At 37.3% G+C, this 13,658-nt stretch overlaps 2 protein-coding genes across 2 annotated transcripts in view; one reads left to right on the top strand and one right to left on the bottom strand.

Annotated features, from left to right (window-relative positions):
• LOC149528643 (zinc finger (CCCH-type) family protein) overlaps positions 1-13,658 on the top strand; it is a 91,354-nt gene that overhangs the window by 39,291 nt on the left and 38,405 nt on the right. Inside the window, exons 6-7 of the mRNA XM_089811227.1 lie at positions 12,372-12,504; positions 12,581-12,734. Of these exons, the coding sequence (XP_089667353.1) occupies positions 12,372-12,504; positions 12,581-12,734 (287 nt within the window). The remainder of the gene's footprint in view (positions 1-12,371; positions 12,505-12,580; positions 12,735-13,658) is intronic.
• On the bottom strand, positions 6,478-7,394 carry LOC149528644 (uncharacterized). Its single transcript, XM_089810260.1, has 2 exons — positions 7,186-7,394; positions 6,478-7,079 (listed from the first exon to the last, which is right to left on the bottom strand). The coding sequence occupies exons 1-2, from the start codon at positions 7,333-7,335 to the stop codon at positions 6,696-6,698; spliced, it is 534 nt and encodes a 177-aa protein (XP_089666386.1). The 5' UTR covers positions 7,336-7,394; the 3' UTR covers positions 6,478-6,695.

The raw sequence follows: 13,658 nt of genomic DNA, 5'->3' as shown, positions 1-13,658 counted from the left end.
GAACTAGCAGCCTATCAAGATTTTCAATTTTGAAATTAGAGAGTCAAGTTTAGAATAAAATATTTAAATATAAATTCAACATTCATCACAAGAATTTAGAATTTAGAGTCTTAAGAGTATTGAACTTGTGATAAACCGTTGGTGGCAATGGGTTGTAGGTGTTGGTACATTTCTCCATCGAAGTACCACCTTTAATGAGCATCAAAATTGTTCTTGGCTTCAAGAGGATCAAGATCACAATCATCTAGGATCTCTATATGAGGCAATTCTAGTGCTGCTCTCGTTAAGGATCGATTGACTATGTTACTTGGGGCTCAATGCAAAGGCAAGGAAACCCAAAGCGGTTGTTATTTTGTCCTATTTGCCCACCATGATTTTTTGTAGTTTTTTGAAGAATGTTTCTCTAGGATCTCGCTCTCTCATTTATGATTTTTTAATATTCTTAAGCATGGAGTCTATGCCATCACATACCTCACTTAAGCAAGGCCTACCCATGTTAGTGTATAGGATCATGCTCAATATAGGCTTAATGGATCCTAGGAGGTACTCAACACGATCCCACCAAGAGTCATCTACTATCATTGCCTTAATAGAAGCTTCCCTTTTACTACTAGATTGCCTCCATATGCTTCAATTAACACAGATTACCATTCTAGACAATGCCTCTTTTAGCCTTAACAAAGTGTCTCAAAACAATAGTGTTGGAGGCAAAACGGATCTCAAAACCTAATCTATTTCAAAATCAAAACAATAATAAATTAAAATCAAAATTAGAATCTAAAACATAGAAAGATAACTAAACTAAAGGCTAAAACATATTTAAGTTTTAAATGATTTAACCTACCTTTAAGAGCTCCAATCTTGCGAATTATATAAATATGACTTACAACATATAGTTGTTTGTGATGACCATTTGGATCTTCTGAGCAACTTCATACAATTTTTTGCCCACACAATTTTCTCGCCAATGTTTTGCAGCATTAGGTTGAGTGGACAACACAAGGTGTCCAAAAAAATTATTGGAAGTGCTTTTCGTTCAATAACCTAACAACCCAACAATTTTTGGCAGTCTGTTATTAGCTAAAAAACATTTTGAGGGCTAACATGCTCAATGGCTTGGATGAGAATGTTTGTAATGAATTGCCATCCTTCACTTCCTCTTCACAATCCTATGCTCTGAAAACATTGCACCTTTCATGGGCATTGCAATAATATTGTCCAAAAGGTGATTTCTTGCATCTTTCCATCCACTAGATTTTATTGGAAGTACTTTTTGTCCAATAACCCGACAACCCAACAATTTTTGGCATTGTCTGTTATTACTTAAACAACATTTTGAGGGATAACATGCTCAATGGCTTGGATGAGAATGTTTGTAATGAATTGCCATCCTTCACTTCCTCTTCACAATCCTATGCTCTAAAAAACACCTCTCATGGGCATTGCAATAACATTGTCCAAAAGGTGATTTCTTGCATCTTTCCATCTACCAAATTTTATGGACACACATGTTCTGGTCCATGATTCCCTAAAGGGCTTCAAAGAAGCCTCTACATGTTCCACCTCATTGCCAATTGAAGTGGTGTATACATTTTCATAACCTAGGCCCTTGAACACCCTTGGAGTCTCATTAATTGATGTCACCATTTTTTGCCAATATGGTGTGTGAGCAACATTAAATGCCAATCCATTTGCATAGATGCATCTCGTGGTGTCTTGCTTGGCAATGTCTCTAGCCTCGTTGTGAAATGACATTTCCAAGGGCCCCTTTGCTCTCTTATTTGTCACCGGTTCTTGAAGACGATGCAAGAATGGATGGTCCTTTGCGGTTGTTCACTAGAAGTGGAAATTGAAGCCATAGAACTAGAGGCCCTTCGATTGTTTTTATTTCTAGACCTTTGCAAAGGATGAAAAATCAGATTTTTAGCCACTTCATTTGCTGGATTTTTCTCTTCAATATATTTTAGGACAAAATAGTTAGCAAGAAGGGTTTTAGGTGGAGGTTGCCCTTCAACTCTTGGCTTGCTTGGACAAAATTTGATGCTTTTTTGAGGGACAAAGCACAAATGTGCTTTTACTCTGCTAGAAGAGCTACTATATTCCTCTTCACAATGGCTGCAAACCCAAATGTAACCTCCACTTGGCATTTGTTGAACCATTTCTACATACTATCCATAGTGTAGAGTCTGCATCTATTTTGAACTGGGATTTCCCAGTGCTAGTAGTACTTTCCATTCTATGAATCTATAAACAACATACGAAGTACAATTCAAAATGAAACAATAAAATAAAACTTGAGAGTTCATTTCATTTTTTAGAAATAAAATTGCAAAGAAAAATTTAAAAATAAACAAAATTTCATGTCCCCACTTTAGCTTAGTCTAACAGAGACATGTGAGTCAGCTTATTATGGGGTCTTGTAGGCTGATAGGGTTGGATAGAGACCCAGTATGGTTATTCAGTGTTGGGGACTTGGTTTTTTGGTGGGTGTTGATCAGTTGGGTGACATTACTTGTTTTTAGGAGGCAGTTCCTACATTTATGGGGTTCATTTCTACTTTTTAAGAGGTATGATCATGCCCAGGGCTGGGTTTCCATGAGATGACCCTTTGGGTTCAGTTTCAGAGGGATAGGGCTTGTTTCCTAAATTTTAGGAGCATCCCTAGATTTTAGGGATGAGACTGCCAGAGGATCCTTGATTTCCGTCTTCAGTCACAGACAGGTGACATGATGATTTTATGGTTTGTGATGTCAGTTGGGCAGTTTGTGGCTATTTGGGTTATATTTTTAATATTTCCTAAGTTAGCGTTTATTATTTAAATAAGGCTAAGTTAATAGCCATTTTGGAGTAATAAGGGAATTTTGGCCTCATTTGGATGCGTATCCCATGTTATGATAGCTCGTTGGAAAGGTCTTGTAATTCTCTAAATCTTCCTCTTTGGTCTCAGGGCAATTTGGTGAACGGATTTATTACTATGGTGGAAAAGGTCATTTTCTAGTGACATGGTCACTTTAAAATAAGATTTAATTCATTTTTTATAGCCAACGCCAATTGGGGGTCACTTTAGGGTTCGAATTGCTTTGCAAGGGGTTATAAGGAGATGGGCGCCATTTCTCATGATTATGCATATTTTTCAAACACTTCTTTTCAGATTTGCTCTGCTTGAGCGATTTGCATTCTGGGACGCAAACCCCAGGGTAATTGCTGGCTGGGACGTAACCCTCAGCAGCATTGGGTATTGGTTTGTCAGTAGTTTCAACAGTATTCAGGAGGAAGGTAGACGCCACTTCAGCTTGAGCCTATAGTTTGTTTTGTTGGGCATGTTCTTTGGTGTATGGGAGGTGAATTCTAGCAGCCGTACACTGCCATTTCTTGCAGCCGTACTCTGTCATTTGCAGCACTTGGATACATAGAAAAATCGGTTACTCAGCAGCAGATTTTTGCATCTTATCAGCCTGTTTTCATCAGCCAGTTGTGGCGTTATTGTTAGAGGAAATGTACTGGATCTTTTATTTGGCTCTATAATTCAGAGATCTGCCTGGTACGATTTGTATCAACTCTGACTTTACTGCATATTGATATTTATTTTCAGACTCTTTTCTTGCCATTTGCTACTTCTCATTTCTATGTGGAATAATCATCAAAAACACAAAAACAAACAAACTCTTCTGCATTTCCGTCTAGTTCTACAAGAAAACATTAATAAATAGGAAAAAAAACAAAAACAAAATAAATCTACAGCAGATTTGCAGCAGAGATCCATCAGGGATCTTTCACAAAATCACCAAAAATCTGCCTCTTTTGTTGAAATCTTTTTCTTTAATGTCTTTGAGGAATTCACCACACTTGCAACTACATAGGAATAGCTCAGAAACAAGCTTGGAGCATGAAACAATCACCTTTCAATACTCTTTGTGCAGTGACAACCAAACAAGAGAGTTTGGCTACGGAGACAAGAAGTCCATAGAAGTTTTCTTTTTCTTTCACAAATGCACAAATGACACATGTTTTACATAATGGCCTTTCTAGTGGTCTATTTTAGCGTTGGAGGGTGGAATTGACTAAATTAGACTAAAAAAGAAAACCTTAAAAAATGTCGAAAATGTCAAAAATGTTTTTGGCCAAAGTCAGTCTGCATCCTGCTGCAGGTTTTAAAATTTGCCGTAAATTTTCAAAGTTGGGCCTGTGTCGGTTTGTTAGACTTTGGGCCAAATTTACACTTCTGTGGCAGAGTTTGGATGAAAAGGCATCCGGCCTGGACATTTGGCCAGGTTGGACCCAACTCTGCAGCTGCCAGAGACAAATCTGGTAACTTGGATAAAAAAAAATTGTGAAAGAGAGGAGGAACATGGGATTTTTATCTGCTATCACAATTTTATTGATGCATACCACCTGCTATTCTAACAGTTCCACATCTTAAGTCTTTCACAATGTTAAAGATGGTGATATATGGATCTCCATGTCACTGATTATAGATTGCCATGGCTCTTACAAACACTCTGTATGAAGAAACAAATGCGTTTTAGATTAGATCTTACCGCACAAGTAATATTTTGATGCCAACTGGCGCATGAGTTCCTTTCTAACTCTTCTGGGTGAAGTGTCATTTGGCCCTTACTGTGGCATTTACCCTTCTAAAAATATTATTCTTGAGACAAAATCATATAAAATACATGAAGACTTCAATATGATATTCATCTACATTCTGTGTAGCATGTATCAGGTGAACCTTAAAGCCTAAAGGTGTTTCTTTGACATGGGTCTACTGACAATATGCCTGTTTTGAGTAATTTTAATCTGGTAAATTCATTAGCCTACTGGGGCTGATGGAAATTGCTGAGAATGATCTCTAAAGGAAGAATGTTCGGAGAATTTTGAAGGCTTCCCCGACATTCAAAATCAATAAAGTCGATGGCAGCATGCTTATGCTCTGATATGTTCCTGGAAGGCTGCAACTAGACTTTGTATCTCCACAGATGACCAAAAGTAAGTCCCAATAGACTAGAAGTTACAGCAGTTAACAATAGAAATACTTGGAAGAGAGTACCTTAGAGGCAAAATAAAATAAAATACAATACTGAATAAAGCATTATACCACTAGAGCAGAGCAATGAAGGGTGAACAAGAGCCCCAGAGCACATGTCAGTGAAAACTGGTGGGAAATCTCGTTGAATATCCTTGCCTGTGTTTGAAATGTAGGAATTGTATTAGTGGTCATTGGTTATTGTGAAGCATTTGATAATGCTCATTGGGGAGAATTGAAGGTTGGAGAGGTCATGCTAAGAGATCCTAAGAGATCCTATGAGTAAACAAAGCACTTCCTCTAGAAAATCCCCTAGCATTCAAGGCTGATGTAGTTCCTATAGTAGAAAAGAAACTTGTTATCTATGTTTGTCTAGTGGTCGAGGGAGTGGCTAGTAAGTGGTAGATCTATGTTGCAAGAGTGAGCCTAAGTCACATTGATGAGAATGAGCAAAGGCTCATTTGAGGGAGATTAGGTTTAAGGTTGTAATTGCGTGTTGAGAGAAGCATTCCTAACTGATTCTGTTAGCTTTTAGATGTGACGTATTAGTATCTAAAGGATATTTTGTGTTGCTTGATGCTAGGTGGGTGGGAAAAAGAGGCGATCTGTGCTAGAGGGTGATGAGCTTGCAATTTAAAAGAGCTAGGCACTACTGGTCTAATATATGAATGCAGATTGAAACCTTTCATTGTGGCAAGGGGGAAACCTCAGGCAGTGGATCCAATAGTGATGGAGATGGTGAGGTTAAGAATAGGACCATCCACCCTCTGTATGAAATGCTTGGTATGGAAAGTCAGTGTGGGGTTGAGCAGCTCAAAGGGGAGACCCAGGTGTTTTATACTTTCTGCATATTTCCTCTTTGGCAGTAAAATTCTTAGTAGAAAAGAATAGAGGGGGGAATCCAAGGAGTAGATGGAAAGGAGTAGTATATCAATAGAGGTGCTTGTGGAAGGAAGAAATGACCTAGTTTCTAAGTATTAACAATGCCAACATCTAGTGACAGTAGGGAAGCAATGGTCTTTAACTTAATTGCTGTTGATGGAACTTGTGCGTACATGCTCAGTTAAAACACTAGGCATGCCTATATAATACAAAGAAAGCTGAAGCACAACATATAACAATCGACAAGAATGAAATCAAGCAAGTGATGTACATACTTTATAGTTACATTGTGTAATATCAAAAATGAAATATATTAATTTAAATAGCTTCTGTATATAACAATAATGACATTAAACTGGAGATTATTTACTAGTAACCTAAGTTGCCGGTTCGTGGTTCGGTTCCAGGTTCGGGTTCGAGAACCGGTTCGCTGGTTTGACGAAATTTTGGAAAGGGGTTTGGGTTCGTTTGGGTTCGTTAGTACAAAAACATGTAAAAATTATAAATCTATATATATACATTTTTATGAAGCATGAATTAAAATTAGAATGTAGCATAGTACCATAAACACATTTAAAACTTTAAAACAGCATAAACAATAACATATCAATGTATCATGGTGAGCATACCATCATATAGTAACATAATTCAATCAACTTCAACATCAAAGATGAAAGATTCAAAACATTTAAAATATCAAGTTCAAGTGTCATTGTTTCACGTTCAATGTTTAACAGTAACTAATAGAATGAAAATCTATTAAAATTCTGAATTTCTAGTTCTAAGTTCTTCATTCTTCATCTTCATCTTCTTCATATTCATCTTCTTCTTCTTCATCTTCTTCTTCATCTCCTCCTTCTTCGCCTACACTATTACTTGCACCAAGGCCAATGGGATCAGCAGTAGAATCAACAATGGTATTGGCATCAAAGTTATCAAAATCATCAATTGTAAGCGCAGCAGTGGAAGCATCCAAGTCCGCAATCTCTGCATCTACATCCCACTTCTTTGTCTCCCCTTCTTTGTATTCTTGACTCTTGTGTGAAAGAAGGCGCAAGTTGTTATGCACAAATACCAGGTTCTCGGCTTTTTTTGATTGCAACCTATTGCGCTTCACCGAGTGGATGAAAGAATAGGTGCTCCAATTTCTTTCTGATGCAGAAGAACTAGCAACCTATAAAGACAACATAGGGTAGGGAATTAAAAAGGAATTAATTCAATCTTATTAAAAAATTCTTTTGAAGATAAAGTGAGCTAATTTAAAAAAAAATAAAACTTACTTGTGATATAACTTTGATTGCAAGGGGCTGCAATGTTCGGAATTTTTGGCCATGGAGGTACCACCAACCATGAGCATGCTTCTTGAACCGATGACGAAGAGCATCATTACTTAGACCTGTAGCATTGACAAATGCTATGAACTCATCCATGATTACATCTCTTATATCATCATCAGGAAATATTCTTCTAAATGCTGCCTGGTACCCGTCAGACACTTCCATATCTCTGTATGGTGGCAACCTTCCTAGTAGATCACAATATTGTGAGCTATAGTATTTGGGGGTCAAGGCATAGGCAAGCAAATGTAATGGAGTGGTCATTTTGTTCCATCTTTCATCAATAATTTTTTGCACTTGTTTGAAAAAGGTCTTTAGCGGATCTTGCTCCTGCTCATTTATAACTTGCCTGATCTTCTCAATCATTGAGTCTATGCCATCATAGATCTCTCCAAGACAAGGCCTATCCATGTCAGTGTACCTAAGCATGCTCATAATGGGATCGGTGATCTTAAGGAGATATTCCACACGTTCCCACCATGAGTCAGCCAATAGCCTATCCTTTATTTTGTTTGCCCTTTCAGTGTTCTTTTGCTTCCATACACCCCAATTGTTACTGATTACCATACCTTGAAGTGCATCTTTCACTTGCACAAGTCGTCTTAAGACGATTATATGTGATGCAAAACGGGTCTCAGCAACCTGTGACATAAATTAGAGCAAAAAACAACTATTAGATACATATTTTAGAAAACTAAGAAAAGTATACACATTGGCAATTGCACAAGTAAAATATGAAAAATCAGAAATTGTCAAATATTAAAAATTAAATTACTAATTTGAGTTCAAGTTCATTTACCTTCAATAGCTCCAATTTTGAGTAGTTCCTGAAAAGAGATTGAGTCATGTGGTGGTTTGTGACAAACATTTGTATGTCCTCAGCCTCTTCATACACTGTTTTGATCCACTCAATTTGGTTCCCAATCTTTTGTAGCATAAGATTGAGTGAATGGATTGCACAAGGTGTCCAAAAGATATGTGGATATCGTGATTCAACCAACAAACCTGCTGCTCTACAATTCTTTGCGTTGTCCGTTATGACTTGGACAACGTTTCTTGCACCCACTTGTTCAATGGCCTCAATTAAGATATCAGCAATAAATGACCCATCTTTTACTTTGCCCTCACAATCCACCGCTTTCAGAAACATTGCCCCTTTAGGGGACACCGCAAGGACATTGATCAAGGGACGGTTCCTAGAATCCTTCCAGCCATCTGAAACAATTGTCACCCCTGTCTCAACCCATGAGTCCCTTATGGGCTTCAATTGATTTTCAACCCGTTGGACCTCATCATCCAACAAGGTGGTGCGCACTTTCTCATAACCGGGGCCACAATACCCTTTTGGAGCTTCATTGGCACCCCTCAACATGTCCTTCCAAAACGGAGAGCGGACAACATTAAAAGACAACCCATTTGCATAGAGGCATCTTCCCACCTTAATGTCAGCAATATCTCGAGCCTTGTTTTGAAAAGAAGTTTCTATTGGCCCCTTTCTTTTGTGTACAATGGGGACAGATTCAGTGTCAGTGTCCATTGTAGTATTGAAGAAGGGATGGTCTTGTACAATAACATCTGAGGGGGGCTGCATTCCCTTAGCTTTTTTACTTTTATTGCTACTACTACCGAGTTCTATTGCCCTGTGTCCTTCTCTCTCTTCTGCTGCCTCATTCTCTTCAATATATTTTAACATGGTGTGATTTGGTATAGGGACACCATTTTTGCCAGGGCATTTCTTGACTCCTCTTCCAGTATAATCACATAGATGGCCTACCACACGATAATAAGAACTATTTCTTTCTACATCACATCCTCGACATCTCCAACGAAATGCACCACCTCCTAGAATGGGTTTTATAATGTCTACATACTTCCATAGAGGAGAATCAGAGTTGGTTTCCATTTTTTGTTCGGTGTTGCCTATTGATGAAGAGGTAGATGACATTACTTTCGAACCTTTCCCTATGGCAATAAGTTACTAATTAGATATGTGTTCATAATCTATATGCAAGAAAATGATGAATTTTGAAATAATGGAAAAGATTCAAGAACTTAGAACATATGAAGATTGAAAGAGAAATGAAAAAAAAATGGAAAAACTAGAACAAAACAATAGTAAATGGAATAAGATTTTACCTCTTGGTCCTTTTCCAGCCATTGCAAGTTTGCAAATGTGTATAAATGATGCACAAACACTTCAAGAACACCAACAAGTCAATCTTCAAACTCCTCCTTGCACAACCGGATGCTTGCTCAAAAACTTATGTGCTCTCCTTCAAGGCAAAACAACCTATTTAGAAACAACAAATGACTATGAGAGAGCAAAAAACCAATTCATAACACCTTTTTAGGGTACGTGGACCCCAAAAATTATTAAAAAATGCAAATAAATAACTTTAATTTCGCGTCCGTGGGCGGGTTCTTGGCTGGGTTCGAACCTGGTTCGATTTTCCCAGCCTGGTCCGCCCGAGTTTGAACCAGGATTCGAAAATCGAACCCTGGGCGAACCTTGGTCGAACCGGACCCAAATCTCGAACCGGTTCGAACCAGTTCGAGGTCCGGAGGGGGGGGAGGGGTACCTATGTAACTTAGCTAGTAACCATAGTTTGCAGATTGGACTTGGAAAGCCCAAAATTTTCGATTCGGTAAAAAATCGGCAGCTTAGAAAGAACTAAAAATTAAAATCTCTTAAAGAAGCTTTTGTTTTTTTTTTTGGGTAAAATTCAATTACAAAATGAATTAAATAAAAAGTTGAAAAACACATTTAAACCATTGTTTTTCCTGCATGACATTTTTATGCATGTTTTTCTGAGTCTATAAAAATGTGAGAGTTAAACTTGAGTACTCGCTCGGAAAAAAAATTGAGTACTTAGCAACTGGGGGAGTACTTGGAGAGTTTCCAAACTGTGCTAGTAACATTAATAGATATCAGTAGATGTGTAATTAAATAATCTACAATAACCAGTAAAGTTGTGCCAGGTAATATAATTGCTAACAGCATGATATCAGTAAAAATAGTGACACTGAATTACTACTATAGGTTCAAACATAAAATCCTAACATGTGTATCTAAAATACACAAGTTGATTATCTAGTTGGAATACAAAATAACATTGATGTGGCTGCCGTCAAGCAGAAAGATAAGGCACATACATTTGTGGGCCTTACATGCAATGCCTGTCCCCAGCAGAGCATAGAAAATAAGAGTATTCTCAATTTGTTTAAATTAATCTAATGAGGTTCCTTTCTTGGATAAAATTGTACCATGGACGCTATTGTAACCTTTTTTTTTCCCAATTTACGAGATTCTCTTCAGCAACCATCAAAGTTTGGTTCAATTCTGTACAAAGTCTGGTCGTTGTCCAATTCGCCTCAAATTTGCTTGCAGAGTCACAAATTTGCTGCAAATTCTGTCAGAGGATCCCAGGCAGAATTTGCTCCCCAGCGGTCGAAGCCAGGCTGAATCTGGTCTCAAAACAATTTTTTTTGACTTTTGTTAGTGTGCTTTTATGCTTAATTTGGTCTATTTGACCCTCCAACCCTAAAAGCGACGACTAAAAATGCCGAAAAGGATGGTTTATATGTCGTCTGTGCAATTGTGAATGAAAAAAAAAACTTGCTTATGTTGGAAATCCATATGGACAATGGGTGAAATCCAAATTGACGATTATAGAGGAATTTCTTAAAAAAAGCTACTATATCATTAAATCCAGGGGTAAAATTTGAATATTAACTTTGGGTCTAGCTTGGTTAGAAATCCATTAACCAATACAAAAGAAAATTTCTGCTAACTGCACTTATCTTCTGCTGATTCCTTTCATTCTCAAAATGTCCCCTTGATTTGGAAATATGTTCCATGCATGTGACCAAGCAAGTGTAGCATGTTGTATCATAGTTACACCACCATGGGGGATGGCAAAATGTGGGGACAAGTTTCTAGGACGGGGGGACAGAGGGGCCTTAATTTGGGGACAATAGGGGGATGGCGGGGGGATAGTGGCGAGGGACAGGGGGGTTGTATAACTATATACTAGACGTATGGTACTTAAAATGCTAGTTGTGAAAATATGTATTGCAATATAAGATATAAATATGTAAAAGAGTAAATACTTGAACATTGCATTGAATTGAAATATTGAACATAAATAGTTGAATCAGCAAATAGTCAACATTGGGATGACCCGCCATCCTCGAGGGAGGTGGTGGAATCTATCGGCACCATTGGAGATGGGGGATGGAGTCCCTAATTCCGTGGTGCGTCCCTGTCTCTGAGACGTGGGGCAAAGGGGGTGGGGACGCGTCTCTGTGTTATTATGTGTTGCATGTATGGCTAAATGATGAGATTATATATCCTATTGAACTGAAACATAGATATGGTGGTGTATTTTTCTGTGTTTCTTTACTATTAGCACAGTGACATATGAACTTATTTGTTTTTGCATATACACACACACATATATATATTTAAAAAAAACATTATGGACGAACCCAAAACAAACCCAAACCCATCCCAATTTTTTTTTTTTTACGAATTTCAAACCCGAACTTTGAACCTGACTCTGAAGCCAATTCCGAACTGGCAGCTTAATTAAATTTTTTCTCATGGCCTAAATAATAGCAAAGATTTGTGGGAGATGACTATTCAACTTCTCATTCGAAGGCATTTAAAACATTAAGAAGACATTTTCAGGAAAATCACCTTAAATAGATTTGAATGCTAGTGCTGCATTGTGGTTGCTTCCAGCACTTCAACTTTGCTGATTACGTTTCTCTTGGTCAGTTACATAATTATTGTTTGCAAATGGCCTTGGTTTTCCTCCATTAACATGAAAAGAGTGTTTATTGTTTATGTTCAATCTCTTGTGTGCTGTGATGTAGTCTTCTGCTGCTGATATTTATTCTTTCAAATAATAGATAGAAGAAAAATGCATGGAAAATTTAGAGGAATAAAAAAGTGCAATAATTGGAGGATTAAAAAAGTGCAGTAAATATTTTGCCTTGGGATCTTGACATTTTTGCCTTTTTTGATAAAAAGTCACATGGTGTGAGTTTTGAATCCTTCAAAATTGCATTGTTTGAGCAGTTTGAATGCTCTAGTCTTGTGATAGAAATTCTCTTGAAACTTGCAGGTGGACTTGCATGTCAGTTTGAGGGTATTCTTAATTCACCTGTAGTAAATGGGTATCGCAATAAATGCGAGTTTACTGTTGGCTATTCAACAGATAGTGGAATTGCAGTAGGTTTCCTGCTTGGTAATTTCAGGTAGGCAATTTCCTCTTCACCATCTGTTTTAGAATTTTAAGAATTCCTTTTCTCACTTATCGTATGAAAACTCCAGGGAGGGTTTGACAGCTGTTGAAGAACCTACAAACTGTCCCAATGTTTCAACCACCGCTTGCAAATTTGCATCAATCTTTCAAAACTTTGTGCAGTCATCTCCATTACCAGTTTGGAACAAGTATCAAAACAGAGGTTTCTGGCGACTTTTTACTGTAAGAGTTGAGAGCTTCTCTGTGTCTACTTGCATACATCCCTGATAATTCATTTGAATAGGTTTCACTCTGCAATGCATTTGATCATTTACTTTTTAAGTTGTCATTTGTTCTTTTTATTGATTTATGCAGCAATTAGCTAGCTTGCTTTGCTAGGCATTGGAATGCCATTTGGACCTGTCAAATATTTTCCACAATCAAGTTTTGTGTAGATTCTATTCAGCATTTTTCTTTTCAACTATTTTCCATTTCTACCAATACAGCAAACAGTGGTCAGAGGACTCTTTGAGTATCTGACAGTATCAAGTTCAAGCTAGTTTAAATGAAACCTGCTGAGTCTGTTTTGGGAGCAAGTCCAAGTAAAAAAAGTCTCACTTATTACCAAGAGCATGGAACACTAACAAACTAAGGTTAGAATTCGAATGTATGTTTGAGCTCATATTTGGTTGTCAGTTACCTATGCGTAATCTGCATGTAAAAGATATATACATACAGCGACTTCTTAATAGTGCATGTTCTTTATTTGTTAAAACATTGTTTTATAATGTCTGCATTTGTTCACTTTGACTGAATTTATAGTTTTTTAAAGATTGAGGAAGCGCTCTTAACCTGAAGAATCTCAGAGAATTTTAGTCAACAACATAGACATTGTTGAAATTGTGTGTTGTTTCCTTAAATATTTGTGGGTTGTTTGCTCCATGTTCATTGTTTGAAGTGTCTTATAATCAAGCATGGACTTCTATTTTCGTTATGAGAAATAGTGGCATTTGTTTTGGTGATGAAGATGTCACTCTTGATGGATCGTTTGATTGTTAACACACCACATTGACCATGTTCTCAGTTGTTTTGTTTTGTTTTTATTTTTTTGTTAATCAATCTCTTTGAATTTTTCTTATTCTCCATATACCAGTTATTTGCCTCAAA

Source organism: Cupressus sempervirens, chromosome 11, assembly GCF_028749045.1.
Source record: "Cupressus sempervirens isolate cs-2001-9-10 chromosome 11, ASM2874904v1, whole genome shotgun sequence".
NCBI lineage: Eukaryota > Viridiplantae > Streptophyta > Pinopsida > Cupressales > Cupressaceae > Cupressus > Cupressus sempervirens.
The sequence above is the reverse complement of the archived record's forward strand: the minus strand, read 5'-3'. Positions and strand labels throughout refer to the sequence as shown.